This window comes from Protopterus annectens, chromosome 8.part0, assembly GCF_019279795.1.
Source record: "Protopterus annectens isolate FY-2018-M chromosome 8.part0, PAN1.0, whole genome shotgun sequence".
In the NCBI taxonomy this organism is placed as follows: Eukaryota; Metazoa; Chordata; order Ceratodontiformes; family Protopteridae; genus Protopterus; species Protopterus annectens.
The window spans coordinates 913,740,058-913,765,566 of record NC_056741.1 but is presented as its reverse complement, the minus strand read 5'-3'; the positions used below and the strand labels follow the sequence as shown (position 1 = coordinate 913,765,566).

General features: G+C 38.7%; 1 protein-coding gene across 5 annotated transcripts in view; it reads left to right on the top strand.

Annotated features, from left to right (window-relative positions):
- Window positions 1-25,509, top strand: part of LOC122809153 — a 1,026,347-nt gene that overhangs the window by 675,100 nt on the left and 325,738 nt on the right. For all 5 annotated transcript variants that reach the window (XM_044080437.1, XM_044080436.1, XM_044080435.1 and 2 more), the window contains one exon: window positions 10,854-11,102. In XM_044080437.1, coding sequence (XP_043936372.1) covers window positions 10,854-11,102 — 249 coding nt within the window. The remainder of the gene's footprint in view (window positions 1-10,853; window positions 11,103-25,509) is intronic.

Genomic DNA, 25,509 nt, shown 5'->3' with positions numbered 1-25,509 from the left:
TGTTTGGGTTGAGTATTAATTGGGCATCAGATAACCAAGTTTCAACAGAGGAAAAGGCTTCCTGTGTGACTTTTTGCAGTTTGGGTAAGGACTGGGCTGAGCAGGTGATGGTCGAGTCATCTGCGTATTGTATGAGTGTGCCATGTGTGGTGGCAGAGGCTAGATTATTTGTGAAAACAGAGAAGAGTAGGGGTCCAAGGATGGATCCTTGGGGAACCCCTATGGAGACAGGTAGTTGGGGAGATATGTCATTCTGCCATACAATGGATTGTTGGCGGTAAGACAGGTAACTCTGAAACCAGTTGGTGACTGATTGTGAGAAGGATAGGTTATTGAGGACAGAGATAAGTTGTTTGTGTGGGACCATGTCAAATGCTTTAGATAGGTCTAGGAAAGTAGCAGAGGAGAGATAGCCATTGTTTTTATGCTGAAGGATAGTGTTAGTAAAGGAGAGTAAGGCAGTGGTGGTGCTATGGTTTGGTTGGAAACCATGCTGAGTATTGGAAAGGAGGTTGTTAGTAAGGAGGTAGTCTGAGACCTGAGAGTGTATGCATCTCTCTAGTATTTTGGAGAGTGGAGAGAGAATAGCTATGGGGCGTTAATTGGTTAGTTCTGTAGAGGGTCAGCCTTTGTGGCGGGGAATTATATGTGATACTTTCCACAGTGTGGGAACATAACTTTCTGACAGAGATCGGTTAATCAAGATGGATACTGGGAAGGCCAGAGCATCAGCTGCGATTTGTAGGTATTCACTTGGGAGGTTGTCTGCTGCTAATTTGGTGGGTTTAAGTTTAGTTAAGAGTTTTTTTTATGTTGGAGGTAGGTACAGGAGAAAAAGAGAAGGCAGTGGGGAGATTAGCAGTTGAATATGTGTGTTGGAGGGGAGGGGGGTTGTGTTGTTTAGCTAGTGATAGTATGGTTTGTGTTGAATGAGGTAACAATATTTTCTGAGGAGTGAAGGATGTTAGGAGGAGGGGTACTGACTTTACCTGGGTGGAGGATGGAGTTTATGGAGGACCAGAATTGTTTGGGGCTGTGTTCGGAGGAGTCTAGGGCAGACTGGTAGTATTGGAATTTGTCCTGTTTTATTAGCTTTTTGACTCTATTGCATAGTTTTAGGAATTTCTGTCTAGTTGAGGGGGTCTTGGTTTTGCGCCAGTGCTCCCAGGCTTTATCCCTGTTTTTCATTTCTGACTTAGTGGTTTTCTGTAGCCCTGGGGAGAGTTGTGCTTTGATTCTGGAAAGTCTTATGGGGGCATGGTAATGAAGGATGCTCAGGAAGGTAGTATTAAAAAATGCAACTGCGTCATCAAGACTGAGGTACTTTAGAGGATGCCAGTTACATTCTTTGAGGGATGAGATGAATGTGAATGGGTTAAAGTTTATTTTTTTACGTATCTGACGGTAGATGACAGGTTTAGCTTGGTATAGGTATTTTTTCAGTAGGAATGTTGGGGAGTGATCACTGAGGCTATCTGATAAGCAGCCTGTTATATATGACTGGGGGCTCTTACTGACTAATATCCAATCCAGGATAGTGTGCTTGATGGAGTTTTTATTTATCCTGGTTGGCGACTGGATTAGTTGGGTGAAGCCATGAAGGTTTACATGATGGGTTGGATGGTTGCCAGAACAGGATTGCCAGTCAATACTGAAATAACCTAAAATGATAGTTTCTTGGGGGAGATGGTGGGTAGACCAGCTGAGGAGGTTTTCTAGTGGAGGGATGTTTTGGCCATGTGGCAAGTAGCATCCAATTATGTTGATGGTTTTGTTTTGGTTTATTTTGAGGTTGGTATATATTATTTCTTCATTGCCTATTTGTGGAGCTGATGATTTTAAGATCTGGATGTTTAGATGCTGTTTAAATATTATAGCTACACTGCCTCCTTTCTTGTTTAGCTGGTCTACTCTTAGTATGCCATAACCTGTAGGGAGTGTATGAAACACCAATGAGTATTTTCATTGACAGGGGAGGGAGCAGTGCAGCTGATCGATAGGTTTTTATGTGAATAGATGGAAATGTAGTGGGGACTGGAGAAGTATGCCCTTTTCCCATTGTAGTGTATATCTCAGAGTTGGAATATATACTTAGCAAGGATGTGGGTGGTGCAGTGGGACTTGCACATTTGTTTTATTTATTTTTTAATCCTTTGTGGATAAATGTTCTTTGCAGTCAATGAGTTGACATCAGTGATTTTGAGATCAACATTTTTGTACTGTTGATCAATATTTAGGATCCCACTTATATCTATATCCATATTTATATAAACACACACACACACACACACACACACACACACACACACACACACACACACACACACACACACACACACACACACACACACACACTTAATGTTTTCTGGAGTAAAAGCTGGAAAACCAAGACAGATCCATTGTTGGAGAAGAGATCTTAGTAGATCATTTAGCAAAATGTAAATTATAAAGGATAGAGGGAGGTGATGAAAAGGTAAAGTAGAGACAGTAGTTGACATGGAGATGTGGTATAGATGTAGTTGTCCATACTTATACTCTATAGGGGATTTTATCATTTAGCATCATGGATGCAATCTTAAAGACAGTGCAGAAATTATCCTAGTCAGTATCATTTAATGTACTGATAAACGTGGTGCAAAAGTTATCCTAGATGTATACAAGAACATAGCCACTTAGCTGCTAGATGATTGTTTACATGTTCTTAAAATGAACTAGCATTTAGAGTTGTTCGAAGTGTTAAATGGATAAGGTGCCATGTATTAACAACTTTGTTAGGATAGATAAAGTCTCTAGCATTGTTTTAGGACTCTGCTATTGTAAGCAATAATTTTCCTTTAGATCATTGGGTTCTATCAGGTAAGTATGGCTGAATGCTACTAGATAGAGCAGGACAGTTGTCAGGTTTAAAGATGGATTTATGTATGGCAATAGATTGGGATAGTAATAAGTATTGTGGGAGTCCAACCCAGTTTAATTTCCTCAGTGTTATGCACTGGTGTGATTTATGGTGTTGACTGACTGTAAATCTGGCAAATGTATTATAGCATTGTTCAAGCTTTGATACAGTGTGGGTGGAAAATTGACCAAAATGGGGGCTGCAGATAGAAGAGATGGCAGTATGTAAGTATGTATTTGCCATTTGTTTTCTTGTAGTACTGATGAAGTAGACTTTGACGCTGTAAAGGGAACCAAATTTTTGATTCAGTTTCTTTATAGCTTGAAATATGGGTTGGTCAAATTTTAAATGGCTATTAAGGAGGTTTTGTTTGATTTACCATTTCAGTCTTAGAACTATTCATAGAGCTTGTGGTGAAGAATTCCTATGAGATAGATAACTGTTTTGGAGTGAAATGTATTTATTTTGTAGTATTAGAATTTAGTAGGAGCTGTGAGTTGTTCAGTCATGTTTCAATAGAAATTGACTAAAACTTCTCTGTATAAAGACCAGTGATTAAAACACCACAAAAAAACAAACAAACAAAAAAAAACACCTAAAGTGTATTTATTTTATTTCTCTTTGTGGTACTTTTCCGTTATTGGGGCAACACTTTAAACGCAGTTGTTGAGCTCCGAATCCAGTTACTTATCATGTATTTTTTTCTCTCTTAATATAACCAGACTTGTGTAAAAAATATTTTACTTAATAATATTTTAAAAAGAAGATGGTATTTCTAAATTTTACACACACCTGGTTAAAAGACATGATAAGGCACTGGATTTGAGCTCAACAATCACATTTAAAGTATTTCCCTCCTGCGTACCAAACAGAGAAATCAAAGATAAGAAATGAACCAAATCCCAAAAACGTAGGTTTCTTTTTTCTTAACATAGTAATAATATGTCTGATCTTTGCCCTACAAAAAATTAAGCCTCTACCTTTAAAGTGTGTTCGTGTAAATCTCCTGCAGCTGTTATGTGTCCAAAACTCATGAGCTGATTAACTATCACAGTGCCGACAGGGACTGTCGTTACCCATTAGAGCATATTGAGTTATGAAATAAATGTTTAGTTGAAGCAGTAATCTGAAACCACAGTAAGTAAGTTTAAACTGTGTGTGTGTGAGCTTGTAGAAAAAAGAAGTGCCCTTTTAGTTTGATTTTGAATGAGTGGTAGGAAGTGATATACTTAATTTCAGATAAAAAAAGTGCTCGATGACCTGCTGTAACGTTTTCCATTATTGGAGCAACACTTTAAACTCGGTCGCTGAGCTCCGAATCCAGTGTCCTGTCATGTCTTTTTGCTCTTAATCTAACCAGGTGTGTATAAAATATTTACTGGATAATATTTAAAGGAGGAGATGTCAGTTCTAAATTTTACACAAGATCTAAAAGACATGACAAAACACTGGATTCGAAGCTCAGCAACCGCGTTTAAAGTGTTGCCCCGATAACGGAAAAGTACCCTCTTTGTTTACTGGGATCGTCTGACTGGATTTGACAAAACCTCTTTTCAGTGGGTCTGCGGTGGCTTAGTGATAAATCACATTGGCTGTAGTGTGCAGGCTCCTGGGTTCAAGACTTACAGGGACTGTTTACTGGGAGGTTGGTGTAATAGTTAAGGTGCTTACCTTAGAAACACAAGGTGCAAGGTTTGATTCTCACATGGGGTAATTGGCTAGTCTTAAAATGGCCCAGAGGAGAGTTTGCTTAGTATGATTCTATGAATATATATTATGTGATCGAATGTTTAGGTGACTGAACACCTACATTTTGACCCATAAATGTCGAACTCTGACAATTGTGAATGGCCATTTACACAAATTTTTTCCCTCGGCCGTCATTGGTAATTTGCCCTTTTCCCCAATGTAGAGCTATCTTGGAGTTGGTATATTTAGTTAGGGGGGTGTGGGGGGAACAGCCCCCCATGTCTGGGGGTGTGGGGGGTGAACCCCCTCACTTGATTAGTGTTTAAAGGTTTGTTTTGTTTCCTACAGCCAAGCAAATTTTTTCCCAAAAAAAATTTGCGTAAATGGACATTCGTGGTTTTAAGGGTTCGACATTTATGGGTCGACATTCAGGTGTTTGATTACCTTAATGTTTGATCACATAATATAGACCCTTTTCAGAAGTGGCCCAGGGAGAAAAGCTTCAAAAATACTTACATCCAAACAGAAATTCAGTGTATGCAAAACAAAGCTATATACATGTGAAGCATTTTACAAAAATAGAAAACAGAAAAAGGACACAGGTCGTTAACATTTGCAGCATAAGAAGAATAGTACAAATAATCACAGGTGTACTGAGATGTTTGCAGGCATTGCATTTTATAAACATATTATGAGAAAAATATATATACAGAGACTGTTTTCCTGGAGTTCAAGCTGAGAACAAAAAGTGATAAAAATGTGGAGAAAGTAGGGCACACACGGATACACACAAACACTGACACAAATATATGGGGGCACAGCCTTTTGTCAACTAGTGAAGAAGACAGTGTAGCTGATCAAATATATATATATATATATAATAAGGATATTTATCTATATGGCTGAGACATGGGAATTCTTTACTAGTAAACTATGAGAAAGAAACCAGTAAAGAAAGAACATACCAGGAAAATATTGTTTTTTATATGATTTAATTTTAAGTACAAATCCTTACAAGTAGACAATTGGTATCTGGAGAAATGTTTACAGGCGAAAATGGTACCTAATGGGTTTTGCAATTTGTTTTGTGTTTAGTTCTGTTTCTTCAGCGAATAAAAACTGTGTTTTTGGAACTTCAGTGTTGATGGTCGGAGTGCTGCTTCGATAGTGCTGTTATTAATCTGTTTGCAAGTTTGGCACTTAGTGTGATTTCAGCACTGGTTTTCATTTATTATTTTTTATTTGTGGTTTAGTATGGAAAACCCAGAAACCAGCACTCGGTGCAGAGATGATTCTAATAATTTGGCTATAGCAGTGATGAGGAAGGAGACTGGAGTTCTAACTGGTGAACTCACACAGCTTATACATCTAGGCTCTACTAATTATACTGATATGAGACCAAGCCAGTATGTTTCTCGGTTGCCTGGCAACCAGGAAGCTTTTCAAAAAATTAGTAGACATGAACCAGAAGTCCCTAAGATGCAGAAACCACTGGAGCATGTTACCAGGTGACTCTAACCGCAATGACAATAATTTTAAACATTTAAATGAAAACTATGAGAACATTAATAACTCTGAAGACTTTAATAATCGAGATTTATCTGTACAGCTGAGACATGGCAATTTTTCACTAGTAAACTATGAGAAAGAAACCAGCAAAGACAGAACATACCAAGAAAATGTTTTGTTTTTTATATGATTTAATTGTTAAATACAAATCCTTACAAGTAGAAAGTTGATATCTGGACAAATGTTTGCAGGCAAAAATAGTACCTAATGGTTTTTACAATTTGTTTTGTCTGGTTTTAGTTCTATTTCTTCAGCGAATAATGACTGTATTTTTGGAACTTCAACGTTGGTGGTTGGACTGGTGCCTCGATAATGCTGTTATTAAAATGTTTGGTTTACTAAAATGAACAGTGCTAGATTTTTTCACATTTAATTTGAGACTGTTGTCCTTGTATCAATTGCTAACATGGTTTAACCCATGTTGAAGCAACTGTGAGCCAGCAAAAGACTGAATAATAACACCTAATTTACAATTGTCCACAAACTTAGATAACTATTGCCCAGGAGAGCTGGGCTGATGTTTTGTGAAATAGATGCCAATAAGGAGAGGGCAAAACTGAGCCCTGTGGTACACTGCAGAAGTCTCACCTGAGACTAACCACATGAGTTCTGTCAGACAACCAGCTTGCTATTCAGTGCACAACATAAGAATTTACATTCTGATTTACAAGTCTGTCAGTAATGCCTGCACAGGGAATAATGTCAAAGGCCTTGCTCTGGTCCAGATATGCTGTATTCACTGCAGAAGTTCTATCCACTGCTTCAATATTTAATGTAGTTTAGAGCAAGTGATGGACACTACTTGCTAAAGAGAAGTTTAAAAGTGAGGGGAATTTAGTTGGAACATGGTTCTAACAGAGTTAGGTAACCAATTTACTTTCTGCATTACATTGCACTGGTTTTCCTTATGGTTAATAGAGTGATGAAGCAACATTGTTGGAGGCAGACTGCAATGCTGAAGTGTTATGTTAGTCATTTTAAATTTTGAGGTTTATAGCTGTGAGTCCTGGAAAAGTGAGGCTGATTGTGGGAAAAGGGACTTTAAATATATTAATTCTGAGATTGTTGCAGCTCAAAGTATTCCCCCCTTCTCTCAGACACAGTAATCGCAGAGTTAACATATATAAGTAGTAGTAGGGGCATGGGAGCTGCAGCCCTGCAAGCTTGGTATAATGGTTAAGTTGTTTTCCTCACAAACACAAAGTACAGGATTTTATTCTCACCCCTGTAAGAAATGGGCTAGGATTCAAATTGTCCAAAAGAACAGCTAGCCTAGTACTTATATACACACTTTGTGGTTGGGGTTGGGGTTTGGCATAATGCTTAAGGTGCTTTCCTTACAAACACAAGTTATGATGTTTGATTTTCAACTTGGGAAGCATGGCTATGATTAAAAAGGCCTCCCTGGGGTTATTAACCTAGTAATTGCCTATGAAACTGAAAGTTGAAGGGAACAGAAAGATTGCCCCTTGAAAAAAGCAGCATTAAAGGTTAAGAGCAAGGTTTAAGATGTGTTGTTTTCTTGTAGTTTCATTTTATGTTTCCTTAATTCCTGGACTAACAGTTACAGGTCTTTGAATTATAATAGATAACCACTGTGAGCAGATTTGAGAGGGTATGTAGACAAGCATTATTCATGTTTAGGTATAAAAATATTAATCTCTATATTTTTTAGCTTCATAAAACTATAGCTGTGAGAATTTACAGGTACATTGTAATTGTTTTAATACCTTATCTTTTGGTTAAGACCGATAAATAAGTATTTATACGGAATTGCCACAGGTAAATGATATATCCAGGAGTCAACTACATTAGGGGAAAGGATACCAGAAAGTAGATTTTGAGTCCAAAAATCATGGTGGATGATTTTTGATAGTTGGTAAGTAAGCTATGGTAAGTTTATGAAATCTTGCACTCTAGGCTGGTCTGTTATATCTCTATGACACCTAACCTGGAAGGCATTATTGCCTGCTTAATGCTGCCAGTTCAGAAAGTAAAATTACTCAGCGCAGTCTGTACTGTAAGCATAGGCATACTGAGCACACCATGCTGTACTAGGCAGTCTTGTCAGACATTCAAGAAAATGGGCTTACAGCTCCCAGTACCCTGATATGTGTTCATAGGGTTGGGAGGATGGCCTAATGGTTAAGGTGTTTGCCTTACAAACACAAGGTGCAGGGTTTGAGTCTCACAAGGGATAATTGGCTAGGCTTCCAATGGCTCGCAAGGGCAGTTAGCCTGGTATGAACCTATGAATCAGAGTAGTGGCACAGGTATACAAGGCAGGCTACAATATGCATGTATGCATCAGTGCACTATTTTTGTGAATGGCAAAGCCTGACTTAATGATACAGTGAACTCAGGCATGATTCTGGAGTTTCTTGAATGGTTGATGAGATGAAAAGGAGTCAGCAGGTTGGAGCTTGTAGCGGCATAGTAGATATCCAGTGTGTTTACTCACTATGTTGAAAGGTTAACTACAAGTTTTTAAAAATGAACTTAAGCGCTTCACTGGGAAAGGATGTAAGAGATGGAGAGGAATTTAAGTTAGTATTAAGCTTAGTGAACAGTCAGATTTCATCTATGTAATTCTGCAAACAGTTGACAATGACGCAGAAGCCATTCAGTGGTGGAAAAGTTTGAGATTTTGATTTTTGTAAGATGCAGGAATAAATGATGTCAGAGTTATTGATTTCTTAGGAGAGGGACCATGATAATATAGATACGCACCACATGGAGTGTACTGATGATATTCTTAACTTGGCAGAAAGACAAGACGCTTACATAGTTTTACATTTGAGACCAAATCATATTAACTTTCAGATGTGCATAACTTTTGACTCATACCCTGCATCACAATTGTTTTACAGCGGTTCTTACCCCTTGCATCTTTTCATTTTCCTGATGACTCCTTTACCCTCCTGCCTGTTGCTGCTTTTGTTTATCTGAATTCTTCTGCTGCCTTTTTTGGCCTGACAGTCTGCTCACACCCCTGCAACTTCAGTTTAATAATATATCACCCTGATATACTCTTCTATTCCAAATTGTTAGCAAGGTTTCCCTGTCTGGAATGAGTGAAATTCACCAGTACCACAGACATTCTCTGTTTGCTATGCTTCCCCACAACTAAACCATTATTCCAAATCTCTGCTTGACATAGCTTTATGAGTTAAGTTTTACAGTACTGGACCATAACATTTTTGCTTTTCAAACACTTCACACTAGTAGCACCTTTGAAAGGGTCATTGTATACCCCAACTCTCTGTATATCCTGTTCTCCTCTGTTACCCTTCTCTGTGCCATTTCTGTAGTTCCACCTGCCAAGTTATTGGCACTCACCTGTCCTATGATGTGTGTCTCCTGTAATCCATGAGGTTTTCTCATTTCCTGTCTTCTCCTTTTTAATTTTAGGTTGAAAAATTAATATTTCTTTGCTAATTAAACATTTCAGATAGCTTTTATTGTAAATGAGACATAGATGGAAATATTTGCATAACTCTATGTACTGTAAAAGGAATTACTGTATGCACTGTTTTAAAGTAGACAAAGAAAATAAAGTAAATTTATGACTGTAGAATTACTCAGGTATGACCGAATCTTTATTAATTTGCAAAGAGCCGTAAAAATTCACTGAATTATGTGTTACATCCTTGATGGGGTCCTGTTTAAATTAGTGTTGCAGCAAAATATGGGATTGCAATTATGCTATAAACTACAAATGCTCTTATATGGTCTTTTCCAAAAACAGCCACACATGGGTTTTCCCCTGCATTTAAAATATTTAACAAACTTCAAAGGCTGTTACAGCTTAGGCTAAATACATGCCACTCTACCATGTTTTTGTGATTTTTGGCAACTCACCACTTATTCATTCTTAATGCATTCCTTTGGCTGAACTACAAGAAAATCACATTCATTCATTTATTTATTTCAGGCACTCAATGGGCAAACAACAGAGAAAATAATCCCAGACAGGAGCGGGTCTTCTATAAGATGCTCACAAACACTGCATGCATACGCACACACACACACACACACACACACACACACACACACACACACACACACACACACACACACACACACACACACACACACACACACACACACACACACACACACACACACACACACACACACACACACATGCACGCACGTGCACACTTACTCACTCTCACTAACTCATGCCTTGGAAACCTTGGTGCTGTCTGTTTATCTTTCTTTTATGTCAGACAGATTCAATGTCTGCTGAAAAATAGCTGTGAACCTTGTAAAGACTGATAAAAATATTGCTGGTTGTATAGATATAAAATATTTGATGACTATTTGCTTGTTTATATTTAACATTTTGTTAGCTAGCTGGTCACATAGGCCTCAGGAACTCTTCTTTGAAAGAAATATAAATCTTTGCTTGGCGATGAGACATGTCTGTGTAGCTCGACAACAGAGAAAAATACTAGCTAATGACATCTAATCAAAAAAGTGTAGATAACTGAATTAAAAGAAAAACAGAATTCTTAAAGAAAATTAGAGGTCATCATAAAGGAAGACAGAAAAATGTTTTAACATGAAAAGAACCTGGTCTATAATGTCTACAATATAATTTTAGGAAGAATAGCTCCAGTCTCAAAAAAAACACAGGTAATTTATACTCAAATGCCTGACATGTATTTTCTTTTCTTTCGTAAATTCCTAACAGGAAAAGTTCACTTTGGCTGCCAAAGGAGAAATTCTAAGATCATCATTGTTAATGAATACAACCAGGTTCTGTGCACCTGGGCAGCTGGAGCACAAAGTGCTGTATGTTTGGAAGATTACCGACTCATTGAAGAAGCAAACAGCGCAAATATAATTCTACTTATGTTAAACGCAACAGAAGAAGATGATGGACTGTATGCCTGTATTTACAGGGTATCTGGGAACAGGACACAGAAATATCAACATAATTGTAAGTCCTGCTTTTTATAACATTATTTAAACTATCCTGAAAGTAGGAGAAGCAATTTCAGTTACAAAAATTAAGATCAATAAACATTACAGATATATCCTGCTATATGTTCATTCTGTACTGAAGACATTTATTTATTTATTATTGCATTTATTTTGAGCAGGAATTTAGACCAGACCACTAATGCCCTCTTTACAGCCACAGACTTGTTTAGCAGAGTAAAACAGCTGCAGCTATAGGATAGTATGATAAAATGGCAAATCACAAGTCAAACATAGCTCTACAGTCACGATAAAAGAACATGAATCACATATCACCAGCAAGCAAGCTATTAATGGGTAAAAGAAAGGTATTTCCTTTTTAGAAAACGACACACCACTTAGAGAAAGCATTTGTCCCAGTCCCTTTCAATAATACACCAAACCAAATGAGATTTGAATATCTTTATTAAACTTAAACATAACTTTATTGAGCAATATTTTAATTTATTGATCACATCTTGACATCCATTAACCATTTACTAGGGCATAACCCTGCTCACCCTAGCCCTGGTCTATATTAGAACACCGAACGTTCAAAATTTTGAGTGTTCTAATATCAACCCATTTTCAGCGAATGCTGAAAATATCTAAGAAACAGAAAACCAAATTGTTTCCTAGGGAAAGAATTTGGTTGTTTGTTTCTGTTGCTTTGGTATTTTCAGTGCTGTGGTGGAAAGTTATGGGTCGTGTTCAGGTAAGTGTGCGATTGTGTGGACGTGAGTTAGGGTGGGTTAGGTGAGTTAGGGTTAGGGCGCAGGTCAGGTAAATGTGCGATTGTGTGGACGTGAGGGTTAGGGCGGGGTAGGTGAGTTAGGGTTAGGGTGCGGGTGAGGTGACTGTGCGATAGTGATGGACCTTAGGGTTAGGGTTTGGGTTAAGGTAAGAGGATAGTTAGTGGTGTATGTATAGTTTAGTGTAGGGCTAGATGTAAGAGTTTAGGTGTATGTGTGTGGATTGCTGTTTGTTTGGTGTGTTTGTGTTGTGTGTATGTGTTTTGGAACAGCAAATTTTTTCCCTAGGAAATTGTTTGATATTAGAACACTCGACATTTTGAACATTTGGTGTTCTAATATAGACCCCAATAAGCAACGTTCTCACCTCAGCTTGCTTACTTTATCAAACAGCACGTCCTCACCTCTACTCTCTTTTACTAATCAAGCAGTGATCCATCTCTTACTTTCATTCCCCAGATTATTGAATTAAACATCCAACACCAGAGGGGGAACAGAAGAGGGACAAGCCTACCTCTCTTCACTGACAGTCTGCTCTCCCTCATTCACTCTAAAACCTTCAGCAAACCTTCCAAAACCAACCTAAGTGTACATTCAAGAGGTCCAACCAAAATCATTCAGGTGTACTCCATCCTCTCTGTACCAGACTGAATGCCTGTCATCAACATCCCATTTCCTTATCATATAAATACCTCAATGGCCATCGTCTGTCAGTCCTCATACTACCAACTCTACCCCAACATTTCAACATATGAACTACAGTCCAAGAGTAAAGTCACGTACTCTGTCACCTGTGCTAATATACTAATCGCAGCTAAGTCTACCCTGACTGACTGACTCCTTACTTTATTCCCAAACCTGAACCAAATACTTCAACACACTCCTTCCCACCAAACTCCTTCATCCTCAGACAGCTGCAGCATAAATTTAACAAAATCTTGCAATGCCATACAATACCCTTTCTTTTAAAAGCTACCCAGGAATCCCATGCCAAGCATCTGATCTTTCCAAGCCAACCTGACACACTTCATCTGGCAGCACCAGAGCTCGAACCACTGCCATATTGATTGAATGAAAATTAACCCATTTCTCCCAGAACTTCTCCTACTAGGCCTTCAACTCCAGCCAAACTGAACATAACTCCAAACAGTCAACAGCCCTTCTCCAATCATGCATCCATCCTTTGGCCAATGAGCCACAAATATTCCCCCCCCAAAATAAGCTTCCCATCCCAATACTTCCTGCCTCATCTATAAACAATGACAAATCCCCTTGAACAATCCAATCCACATGACAAAATCCATTCCATTAAACTGCTCCAAAAAGACAACCACAATGCTAAATCAGCCTGCACCGGCTTATTAACCATCACCCAATGATGTCTGCTTTTCCCCTTGTTCAACAAAAGGCCACTAACCCACAAAACTAATTTTATATCATTGCTGGCTGACTTCAGAGTTGTGCACTGTTATTTTTGCTTCAATGTATAGATTTTCAGATCTCTGCTGAAGGTGTTGGTTTTCCCTATACCCACCCTCCCTATTCTTGTGTGGTTGTTTAAATTTGGAGGCTTTTGCAGTTGCCCACCCCCACTGTAGATTTGATCTGGGACACTCCCTCCAGTCCCATCTCTTTACCTCATTCTACCTAATAGACTCCTTCTGCACTTATTTTTAGTCATTTTTAATTTAATTGCATTTTTTAAACTGTTTGGTCTAACATTGCTACATACTCAAGTGTGCTAGCTTGCACTGCATTTGAATTGTTTTTACTGCTGTTTTAGGTACTTTTCTGTATATATATATATATATATATATATATATATATATATATATATATATATATATATAGGTTCACTTTATAACATCAAAATACTGAAATGTCGAATTTCAGTATCTCAAGGCTATAAAGTTGAATGTTAAAAATAGCGAACGTTCATAATCGCAAATTTCACATATCTCGAATATATGTCGAATTCGCGGTTATGAAGTTGTGCTACGTAATGTCCGGGTTTGTGTTTTGGTGGTGCATGGTGCCGTGTGTGGATGTAGGTGTTATGTCAGGTAAGTGAGTGTTTTGTAAGGGTTTTGAGTGGGAGTTAGAGTGTGTGTGAGGGATTGGAGAATGTGCGTGTGTGAGTGAGCTTTTGTGTTGTGTTTGTGCGATCATGGAGTTAGTATATATAAGTAGGGGGGTGGGGGGTGCAGGGGTGCTTGCCCCCCTGCGTATGTGTGTGTGAGTTGTGTATCTGTGTTTTTTTTTGTTTATGTTGTGATGTGGGTGTTGTGCTGTATGTTTAGTGTAGTGTGTGCGGTGTTTTTGGTTATGTGGTTTCGCGGTTTTTGTTTGTCGGTGTTTTGTGGATTCGGTTTTATAGTCTCGAGATACTGAAATTCGATATTTCAGCATTTTGAGGTTATAAAGTGAATATATATATATATTTAAAAAAAAAAAAAAAAAATATATATATATATATATATATATATATATATATATATATACATACCTTTCCTGTAACTAGTGTTCAGATTTGCTGTATCCAGGACTGTATATAAGCTTCTGAGCCCCCCAGGCTTTCTGTGTTGGAGGGAAGCCTTCTAGCTTATCAGTGGGAGTGGTAAGCACTAGGTAACCTATCTACCACATAAGGAGTGGTTCTGGCTCAGGAATTGTAGTTATTGGCCGTTTGGGCAGTTTTTCCATCTCTCTCACTTTCTGATTTAAAAGCCCACATTTGGACTTGTTTCCCCCCTTTCCTGTAACTAGTTTAGTCCAGCTACAGATTCTTAGTTTTAGCACTTGAATTTGCTTATTCATGATTAGCACTTGGTCAGAACTTGTAAGCACTAAATATCCTACTAATTACTACAGCACTCAACCTTCCAAATTACCTAGAGGAAAACAGTTTTGCTACTTACTTTCCTCACTTGCTTAGAGAAAAACAGCTCTTGTACTCACTTTCTTCACTTATCTAGAGGGAAATAGTTTTTTATTCAGGCATGTCCAAGGGTCAGCTCCCAGTGTTCTCTCCTGTCTATCTGATGAATCTGGGCATCTTGGGGCAATGTAGAAATTGCCTCATGTACACAGACAACCCTCTCCTCCTACCACCCAACACTACAACCTCTGAGAGATGCACTTATCTAGCCAAACTGGAGGTAAAGCTCTCTCCAATCAAGACTGAACTTGACAGTCAGAGGAGAAGGTAAACACTTGCACCACACCACACTCCTCCTTAGTCTCACTAAATCTACACCACCAAAATGCACATATAGAAACACAAAAACATTGCCGGAGGCTCTCAATAATAATCTGCTCAAGCAACAGAGACCTCCAAAGCAGAAATGCAAGCAACCTCCCCCCCAACACAACCTAAATGACAGATAGCCCGCAGACTCAGTGTGCCACTCAACCACAGCCAATAAGGCAAAACAACATACCCAACACACTAGTCATAAGTGACTCTATAGTCAGGCACACTGATGTCCCACTCACCAGGCTAAAAAGGAGAAGGTTACTGTCAGCTGCCTGTCGGGTGCCAGGATCTGTCACATAACCCACGCACTCAGATCACTCCACAACAAGTACAAATATGACTCTGCCATTGTCCATGTTGGTGTGAACGACCTGAGACGTACCACCCTGGACTACATGAAAAGAGACATGGAAGAGCTCTCCAATCTTGTGGCCCAGGCAGGTGTGACCCTAGCCCTGAGTAGCATTCTGCCATCACCTAGAATGATGCCGCAGTACAAGGACAAAATTATTGACCCACAATTGGCTAAGCTTCTGGTGCCATTCTAAAGGGATCCAGTATCTATCTGCCTGGGATGACATGGTCAACTGACCACGATGCTTTGCTAGAGATGGCCTGCACCTGTCACCCCTGAGATTCTGGATACTGGCAAAGGTTCTTGCCGCCCCTATAGTGCCTTTTTTAGGCAAGGGTCAAATGACAAATTCACCACCGTAACAGAAATAGGCAAGCAAAAACTGAGGGTGATGCTACTCAATGCTAGAAGTCTAAATCTCAAGATGCATTCACTCGAGGCACTCCTTAAAATGGAGAACATCAATATCTGTGCAGTGACTGAGACCTGGTTCAAGACTCCAGAGAGCACCCCTGCACTACCAGGCTATAACTCATACCACATTTTTTGGCCATGTAACCTGGACTGGAACACCAAAGGCGGAGGTGTGTCCATATTCATTAAGGATATCCATACCTCCAGGCTAGTTGCTCAGCATAATGCATCCAAGGTTATCCAAGTGCAACTAACTCTGGGCAAAATTGCAATCCAAATCGTAGCTTGCTACAGATCACCCACCATGCCCCAGGATTCCCGCTCCTCTTTTCTTGATGTACTGGAAAATATTAGGGTTCAACCAAACACCCTAATAATGGGCAATTTCAACTACTCCATCATTAATGGGGAAACTAATCATGTACCAACTCCTTCGCTTAATGCTTTCTGGAATTCATAAACTCCAATGCCCTGGATCAACTTATCCACACCCCCACCAGGGGCAACAATATCCTAGATCTAGTCATTACCAACATGAGTGACCGGTGTTCCACACCTGAAGTCAACACCTCATTGGTCTGATCTGACCATAAGCTAATTACCCTAGATATCCACATCCTGCCCCCACCCCCCATTAAGGAAACCATGGTAAAAAATTTCTCCAAAGCCAACTTCATGTTTCTTAAGACAGAAGTGATGAACTTCATGACACCCATGCAGATGGACAATACACTTACGACTACTGAATCCTACACAGTTGCACTTTATAAGCACTTACATGAGTGCATGGATCATGCTATCCCAAACAGAATCAAGATGCTATCCTCCAAAAAATGGAAGCCAATCTGGTGGTCCCCTGCCATAAACAAACTGTAAAACAGAAGGAAGAAACTGTTGCAAAAGAGAGTAAAATCCCATGAGTGGAGGAGCTCCCTGGTCAGCCTCAGTAAGAAGCTGCAATCCCTGATAAAATCCTCCAAAGCTAGTTATGAAAACAAAATTGCCACTGATTCTAAAGACAACCACAAAGCATTCTATAGCTATGTCAAGAATCTCAATGGCAACACTCAGATCTGCTCTGAGTTACAGCACAATGGCACTAAATACACAGACACAACTGATATTGCCAACATCCTGGCAAATAGGTTCAGTGCTAACTTTACCCCCCCTCTCACCTCCTAAAGAGCCCATCTCTATACCGGAAGAATGCAAAGTTCCTGTAATCACAGCTGCACAGGTAAAAACCACACTCTCCAAAGCCAAGAACACAGCATCCATGGGACCAGACAACATCCCAGGCTGCGTTCTACATGAACTACAGAACAAACTGGCACCCCACCTAAGTACCATGTTCAATCATAGCCTCACCTCAGGCTTTGTGCCTGCTGAATGGCGCACAGTGACAGTTATCCCACTCCACAAGGCGGGTGCCACCACGGACCCCGGGAACTACCACCCCATTAGCCTGATGAGCCTGGTCTGCAAGGCCATGGAACGTATCATCATGGAACTTATAAACAAAGACATTGGTAATCTCCAAACTCTGGACCCCACCCAGTTCGGGTTTGTAAAAGGCAGATCATGTGTCCTAAACCTGATAGACTTCTTTGAAGCAGTCACCAAAGCCTTAGACAAGGGTAAGGTGGGTCACACAGCCTATCTAGATCTTGCCAAGGCTTTCAACACCATCCCCTTTTCTGGAATTATAGATAAACTCACTAAACTAGGTATAAATCCCTATGTCACAAGATGGGTTGTCAACTGGCTCAGTGACAGAGCCCACACTGTGAATGTAGCAGACTCTAAATCCGACTTCAGACCAGTGACAAGTGGAGTACCACAGGGTTCAGTCCTGGGTCCTCTCCTGTTTGGTATCTACTACTTTGAAGTACAGGCTAACACAGAAGGTCTTTGGCTAATGAAGTTCGCAGATGACTGCAAACTAGGAGCCATAATCGAAACTCCTAATGATGTGGACATCCTACAAAAGGGCCTCATAGGGACAGATGCCTGGTTTCAAAGCCATGGCCTCAAGCTCAATGCCAAAAAGTGCATTGTCATCCCCTTTGGTAAAAACTCTGTACCCATGAACTACAACATAGGCGGTAGTATACTTAACACCAAAAGTGTGATAAGAGACCTTGTGACACAGGTGGACAGTAGTCTCTCCTTTGATAATCACATCGCCGCAGTAGTCCTTCTGTGTGGCACACCTCATCACAAAAGGTTTCTCATCCAGAAAAAAAGAGGTCATTGTTCCCCTCTACTCATCACTCATTAGACCCATTATAGACTACAATGCCCCTTTTGGTATGTACCTCACAAGACATCTACAACAACTGGAAAGGCTGCAGAAATACCTCACAAAGAGGATTTCAGGCCTCAAACAGATGCTAAACCTTGTCACCACAATAAACGGAACATATACTCTGAATATAACTACTACTATTTATATCAAAAGCTCCTCCTAATTAGCACTCTTCAAGAAAAACCTTGATGATCGGATGGGAAATAGGAAATTCGCCCCGGGGATCACCTTGCAACAGTTTCTTTCTTCTGTTGTAGAGTTTGTTTATGGCAGAAGACCACCAGATTGGCTTTCTTTTTTTGCAGGATAGCATCTTGGCTCTGTTAGGGATAGCATGATCCATGCACTTCTGTTGTCCATCTGCATGGGTGTCATGAAGTTTGCCACTTCTGTCTTAAGAAGCGTGAAGTTGGCTTTGGAGATTAGCATATTGCTGCCCCTGGTGGGGTGTGGATAAGTTGATCCAAGGTGTTGGAATTGATGATTTCAGAAAGTACATGAGTAGTTTTCCCAGTTAATGGTAGGGAATATTTTCCAGTGTATCAAGAAATACAATCTGGATTGCAGTTTTGCCCAGAGTTAGTTGAACTTGGATAATCTCGGATGCATTATGCTGAGCAACTAGCTTGGAGGTGTGAATAACCTTAATGAATATGGACACTGAATTATAGCCTGGTAATGCAAGGGTGCTCTCTGAAACTTTGAACCAGGTCTCTGTCACTGCACAGCTGTCAATGTTCTCCATTTTAAGGATTGCCTCGAGTGAGTGCATTTTGAGGTTTAGACTTCTAGCATTGAGTAGCATTGCCCTCAGATTTTGCTTGCTTGTACCTGTTACAGTGGTGAATTTGTCATTTGAACCTTGTCTAAAAAAGACACTATAGGGGCAGGTGCAGGCCATCTCTGGCAAAGCAGCATGGTCTGTCGATCATGTCATCCCAGGCAGACAGCTACTGGATTTTCTTAGAATGACACCAGAAGCTTAGCCAATTTTTAAAGTCAATCATTTTGTCCTTGTACTGTGGTATCATTCTGGGTGATGGCAGGATGCTACTCAGGGCTAGGGTCATACCTGCCTGGTCTACAAGAAATTCACACTAACATGGACAATGACAGAGTCATGTTTGTACTGACATGGGGTTATGTGGCGGATCCTGGCACCTGACAGGCATCTGACAGTAACCTTCTCCTTGTTTAGCCTGGTGAGTGGGACATCAGTGTGCCTGACTATAGAGTCACCTATGACTAGAGTGTTGTATTTGGGTTGTGTTGGGGGTACTTTAGACATGCCTGAATAGAGTAATTTGTTGAGTTCTGAACAAATGCTGAGCTCAAAGACACATGCTAAAACTAAAAAGCTGGCTAGTTGCAAATGAAAAGTTAAGAACAGAAGTTAATTCAACCTTCACTCTATTAGATTGAGTGATTGACTGAACTAATGAGGGGAGAGACTGTGTCACAGATCACATATACAGTATGATGAGGGAACTGCAAAGCCACCCAATGGGTTTAAAACAGAAGAGGAGACAGACTCAGAAATGCTTTACTGCAAAACAGACATTATCAAAAATGCACCAGAAAAGGTCGGATAGAGCACTCACAAACAGAAAATACAACTCTCAGTATGAAAAAAGTAATGTTAAAACAGTATACAGTTAATGCACAGTATGAAACAAAAGTAAAAATACTTTACTAAATACAAAAATGTATATCAACTGTATAGCACAATTATAAGTGTTTCAGAAGTGCAGTTCAGTGAAATAAGTGTAAGAAATAAGTGTAAGAAATAACTTATCCTGCTCTTGGAATCTTAAGGAATTTCCACTTATGCAATGCAATCCAGAGCCTGAGCCATACAAGCCATCAGTATCTTTTTCTTTCTTCCATCTTATTTACAGTTAATCATCACAGCTCTTGGCCCTTACTCCAAGTGCACTACAAATTACTGGTGCCTTTTCCTTCCTACCCAACTTTACTTTAAATTATCAGTGCCCCTGTGCCATCACCGAAGTCCATTGTTACTGTCTGGAACAGCCTTTTTGTATATAAATTCCTACCATGACACTTCTCCAAATGTCAGTCATAGTACCCTGGTTACCCATGACCTGTACCATTGACCTGCAGGTATTGTTGTCGTATCTTGTATCATACATTGTGTTATGTTCCATTTTTACAACTTTATTAAATATTCACATTTTAACAATGACCTAGGGAGACATACATTAATGTAAAGAGAAACCATTGCAGCATTTTCATGCATTATCATGTATTGTTCCCACAAATTCCATTTATTTCTAATTTGCCCTTCCATTTTCTGATGATCCCACCTTCAGTTCCTTAATCTCCTTTACAATATTCAGCATTTCAGTTACAGTTGATTTAGATTTTGACATTCACTTTCTAGTAATTGATTTTTTGACTGTCAATAGCATTGCATACTTGGGAGCTATATAAATATCCAGTCACTGTCCTTTTGTAAACTGCCTTTTTATTCTCTTTTTTCAGTCTTTTTAAGCAACTCCTGATTGATTCTTAAAGTCATCATGCAATGTTCTGTATGCCCTATTATGTAATATCTCATTGTTAGCAAACAGTGTTGGCCATGCAGCTTTCACAGTTATTACGCACGAGTGCTTTTTTAAGCAATGCATATCAGTGCATTAATCTAGCATAACTGGTTTAACATTGCACAATAGAGACCCTCCCCATGTTGCCCAGGAACAATTCCCTGTTCCATATTCCACAGAAGTTGCACCACTACTTGCTTGTGATACAGTAGACCCTTGTCATACCACAAGTCTGTATCTATCACTTCACTGATGTTGCAGGGCTGTGTTTCTAGAAATGGCACAGGCTAAGGATGGTGCAAGAAAGTTTAATGAGATTGTGGTTAGGTATCCATATTTTAATGACTGAATATATTGTTAGCATCTAAATAGTGCAACCATAATTATCTGTTTGCTAAGAGCTGCATAAGAAGAATTCTCAACATGTAGCATTTAATGCCTAAACTCTATTTATAAGGCACATAATTGACATAGTTATGTTGAAGTATGTCCTTAATAACATTGTGTAATCCATTTATCAAGCATGTATCATTGCTAAGTTTGATATGTTTGCTGACTTTGGCTTAGCTCTTCTTGAATATTCTGTAAAATCCAAACTATCACTGTATGCATCTCCTTCTTCTGTTTCACTAAATGCATCAGTTGCTTACATGTATGACTATTACCTACTGTTGTGTTTTGTTGGCTGAGACAAGTACATTGCACCACCCCATTGGACAGTTAAGACAAATAAATAAGTAAACTGCATCACAATTAGTAATTTACATTAATAAATGCAATGCTGCAGTAATGATCATACAATTTAAAGTCTCTGGCCTTTAAGACAAACATAATTTTTCTGCTTTCCTTGATTCCTTGATTAAGGGTTTGTTTGATTCCAAGATAAAGCTGTGTAAAACAGTTTCATGCATTAAGGAGAAAAACAGTGAATGGTGATAAATAGACATATCCTTTATTGAATTAATTATTGGCATAGTATTTGGTGGGCAGCTGCAGTAGTGCAGTGGTTAGCATTACTACCTCACAGCAAGAGGTTCTCTTGTTCGATCCTCGGCTGGGGTGCCTTCTGTGTGGAGTCTGCATGTCCTCCCTGTGGTCATGTGGGTTTCCTCCCACATCATAGGACTGTTCTCAGTGTAAGTGGTCACTTACAATAAGAGCAAGTCTTTTGTAACTGGGCCCATTGTGTCACTCAGAACCACACATTAGTCAGTATATGATAAAACTTGCAGGCTATGTTGGCCAAACAGTCTTTGTCTGCTAATCATTCATTTTGTCTGTCCTGCTGCACGGTGGTCAGCAAAGAATGCTGAAACCACTTAACAATGATTCACATGCTAATAAAAGATGAGCTGAAAAAAATCATTGTTTTTGTTAACAGTACTCCAGTGCAGAAGAGAAATAAGCAGTATATAAGCGATTAAATCAGTTGTAATTATGCACCAATCATTCACAGCATTTTTGCACATAGAGGTTTGCATTTAATTACACGAAAGAAAACAGAATGACAGTTCCGTGCATGTTGTGCTGTTAAATATCTCATCAGAATTAGACAAATTTGCAGACATCTCAACCATTGTAATTAAAATGATATAAAGTTAAAATTAACATCTAATCATACACTAAGAGAATGTATAAGTCAACACATACAGAATTAGAAGAGGGAACCTGCAGAATGCATTAGCTAAGCATATACATATAGCAGGTAGTCATCACACCTTTGTGTTTTTAGTTTTACAGCTGTTTCATGTTAGTTTAAGAGGTGGCAATGTAATTAATTATACTGAATGTATAGAGATAAAATAGATCTTAGAATTACAGGCTGATAAAGGCTTAGGTTTGAATGATGTTGTCACCTTAAGACCTACACTGAAATCACATACACTCATTTATTAATTTACTATTTAAATATTTTGTATTCTCTGGTGGTGTTAAAGGTCTGATGAAGTGCCCTATAGGCATGAAAGTGTTTACCTTGCTAATAAAATTTCTCATTGTTTCCAGGCTGTATTAGCTGGCCTTTGATTATTTTTATTTTTATTTTATCTTTGCGCTGTAATTGACCAGCTTTTACCCATTGTGGTTGTTTGATTTTGTTTGACAGTCATGCATGTTGTACTGCTAAATATCTCATCAGATTTAGATGAATTTGCAGACATCTCAACCACAGTACTTAAGTTAATATAAAGTTAAAACTACCAACATTAGCTTGTGAAATGATAAGATATCTTTCACAGAGTAAAATGGTAATATCAAGTATTGTTGGTAAGGGGAAACCATCTTGCACCATCCATGAGAGGGAATGCAACCCACTACTTGCTACATAAATAATGAAATATTGTTTTGCACAACTTTGGAGAAAAGAATATATGCAAGTTTCTCTCTGGAAAGCCAAGTATTTTTCCTTAAAGCTGTGAAACCTGCAAAGTGAAACTACTACAGCAACAGGGATGTGTGTGTGCAGCCCCACCCCACCAAAATTGATGATGTAGAATAATTTCTCTTACCTGTTAAAATTTTTGCTGAGACATTTTACCAAGGGCATTTTTTACCTTCGTGTTGGTTTTATAGTTCAAACCTGACAAGTTTTACCATTATGCGATGATCTCTGTTTTGGTAGTAATGTTTGAGAGCTGTTAATAGACACTTTAGACAATTTTGAGCTTTTCTCTACTCCTGTAAATGCCAGTGAAGTGCTATAACTAAAGGAGACTGTGGTTTCCCTCAAATGTGAACTTACTTGCCTTATTTACATATTTTCTCAAATTCTAAAAAACTAAAACAAGCACTGGCAGAGACTAAGCAAACGGAAATTTAATAAAATTAGCGCTTTCGTAAAGTTGGAGTACCGAATGGAATCAATGAAAGATTTTATGTCATGTGATATAATATAGGGTCATGTGATTTATGATTACTATTTATTCGCTTTGTCAATTGATTGTTTTTTGTCTTAAGAAGTATAGTCATTGAACTTTACGAAAGCGCTATTTTTATTAAACTTCCATTTGCTTAGTCTTTGCTATTGCTTATTTTAGTTTTTAGTAGTTGTTTTTTCAGTTTGGCGATATTTTCTCAAGTTGATCATCAAGGAGCCAAAAGAAGGCATGCGGGCTCTGGTTCTCCTTCTCAGGATGTTTCTCCCACAGGTTTCTATTCCTCTTCAGCTTCCATACTTTATGGAGCCATTCAACTTTCTGGGAGAGGCACGAACAATGGTAGGAGTAAAGACAACAGCTTCATTGTGAGCGATGGAACTAAGGGCAGCTGATGCTCCCCTTTTGGGGATATTAATAGTGAGGATGGTCCTTCGTTTGCTGTAGTATGCAGACACCGATAAATCAAATGTTCCAACACTGAGTTAACAGATACTGTTAACCACTGCGAACAAAGAAGCAGACTGAAGTCTGATGTCAGGCCTAATTCTTTTTCATGTATTGTTGCTGGCAAATCAGATTCAGAACATGCATATTCCAACAATGTTAATGGTTTTAATAAACTTTTAAGTAAAATTATATATTTTTAGTGATAGTGACACTTCTAACAATGAACGCTCTGAATTTAGTGAAGTTACTTCTTTTTCTTTCCTGAAGGAAATGATTTACTAGTTAGAGAAATGTTTTTTTTAAGTATAAAAGTTTACAAATTGAGATCTTATATTTAAAAGAATGTGTTAAACACCACATTGTACCTCAGGGTTTACGCTTGTTTAAGTTTCCTTTTAGTTTAATATATGATGATGCCATGGTTTAAGATTTTATTAGTTTTTTGATAAATGTGTTCTGGAGCTTTTGGATAAGGTAATTTTCTAAAAGGAAACATATAGTGATACTCTGTGCCATGAGGTAGAAAATTTGCATCATAAAATTATTAATGACTTGGTATTTGATGAGTATAAAGGTCTGTACCACAAGGTTTTGAACAAAATTGATAGAAGGCGTAACAGTCTCTATATGAAAAAGAAAAGAAAGTTAGATAGGGACTTTAAACAATGTGCTGAAAAGGGGGTCTATATTATATATCTGAAGTTTCAAAACTTCGAATCCCATATGTTTGACAACATATGATCGAAGTTTGAAACTTCGAATATATAATAAAACATCAAAAAAAAAAAATAAATAAAACTTATCTTAATGCTCCGAGCAGGGGGACAAGCCCCACTGCACCCCCCACACCCCCCTACTTAAATATACCAACTCCGAGATTGCACTTCAGTGCAGAAAAGGGAAATTCTCCCATTCTGCACCGTAAGGCACCATTACATTTAACCTTCGAAGTTTTCAAAGTTCGATCATATGGTGTCGACCATATGACATTCGAACTTTTAAAAGATTGTTCATGTAATAGGAACCCCTGAAAAGGTTGTATATCCTACTCACAAACTGACTTCTTTTCAACAGTGTGTCAACCAAGGTAGGGTTTACAGTAGATTTGGTAGATTTAATGTTGATAACTGTGAGGAAGGTGACGAGTACAATTCTTATAATGAAAGTTATTACAGGATTGATGGGCAGGATTTTTGGCATTACACACGCTTGGAGAAAGCAGCAAACTGGAATTTTCAGAGAGGATACCAGTACACAGACAGGATGACACACCTCGGGAGGGGACGGGTTTATTCAGAGAGGGACATTACAGGAAATATCCCCTAATTGTAATTCCGTTGTGAATACTTTCGATGGATTCACTATCTATAATTATACCAACAAGAACATTACTAATGAACATTTTTCATTAT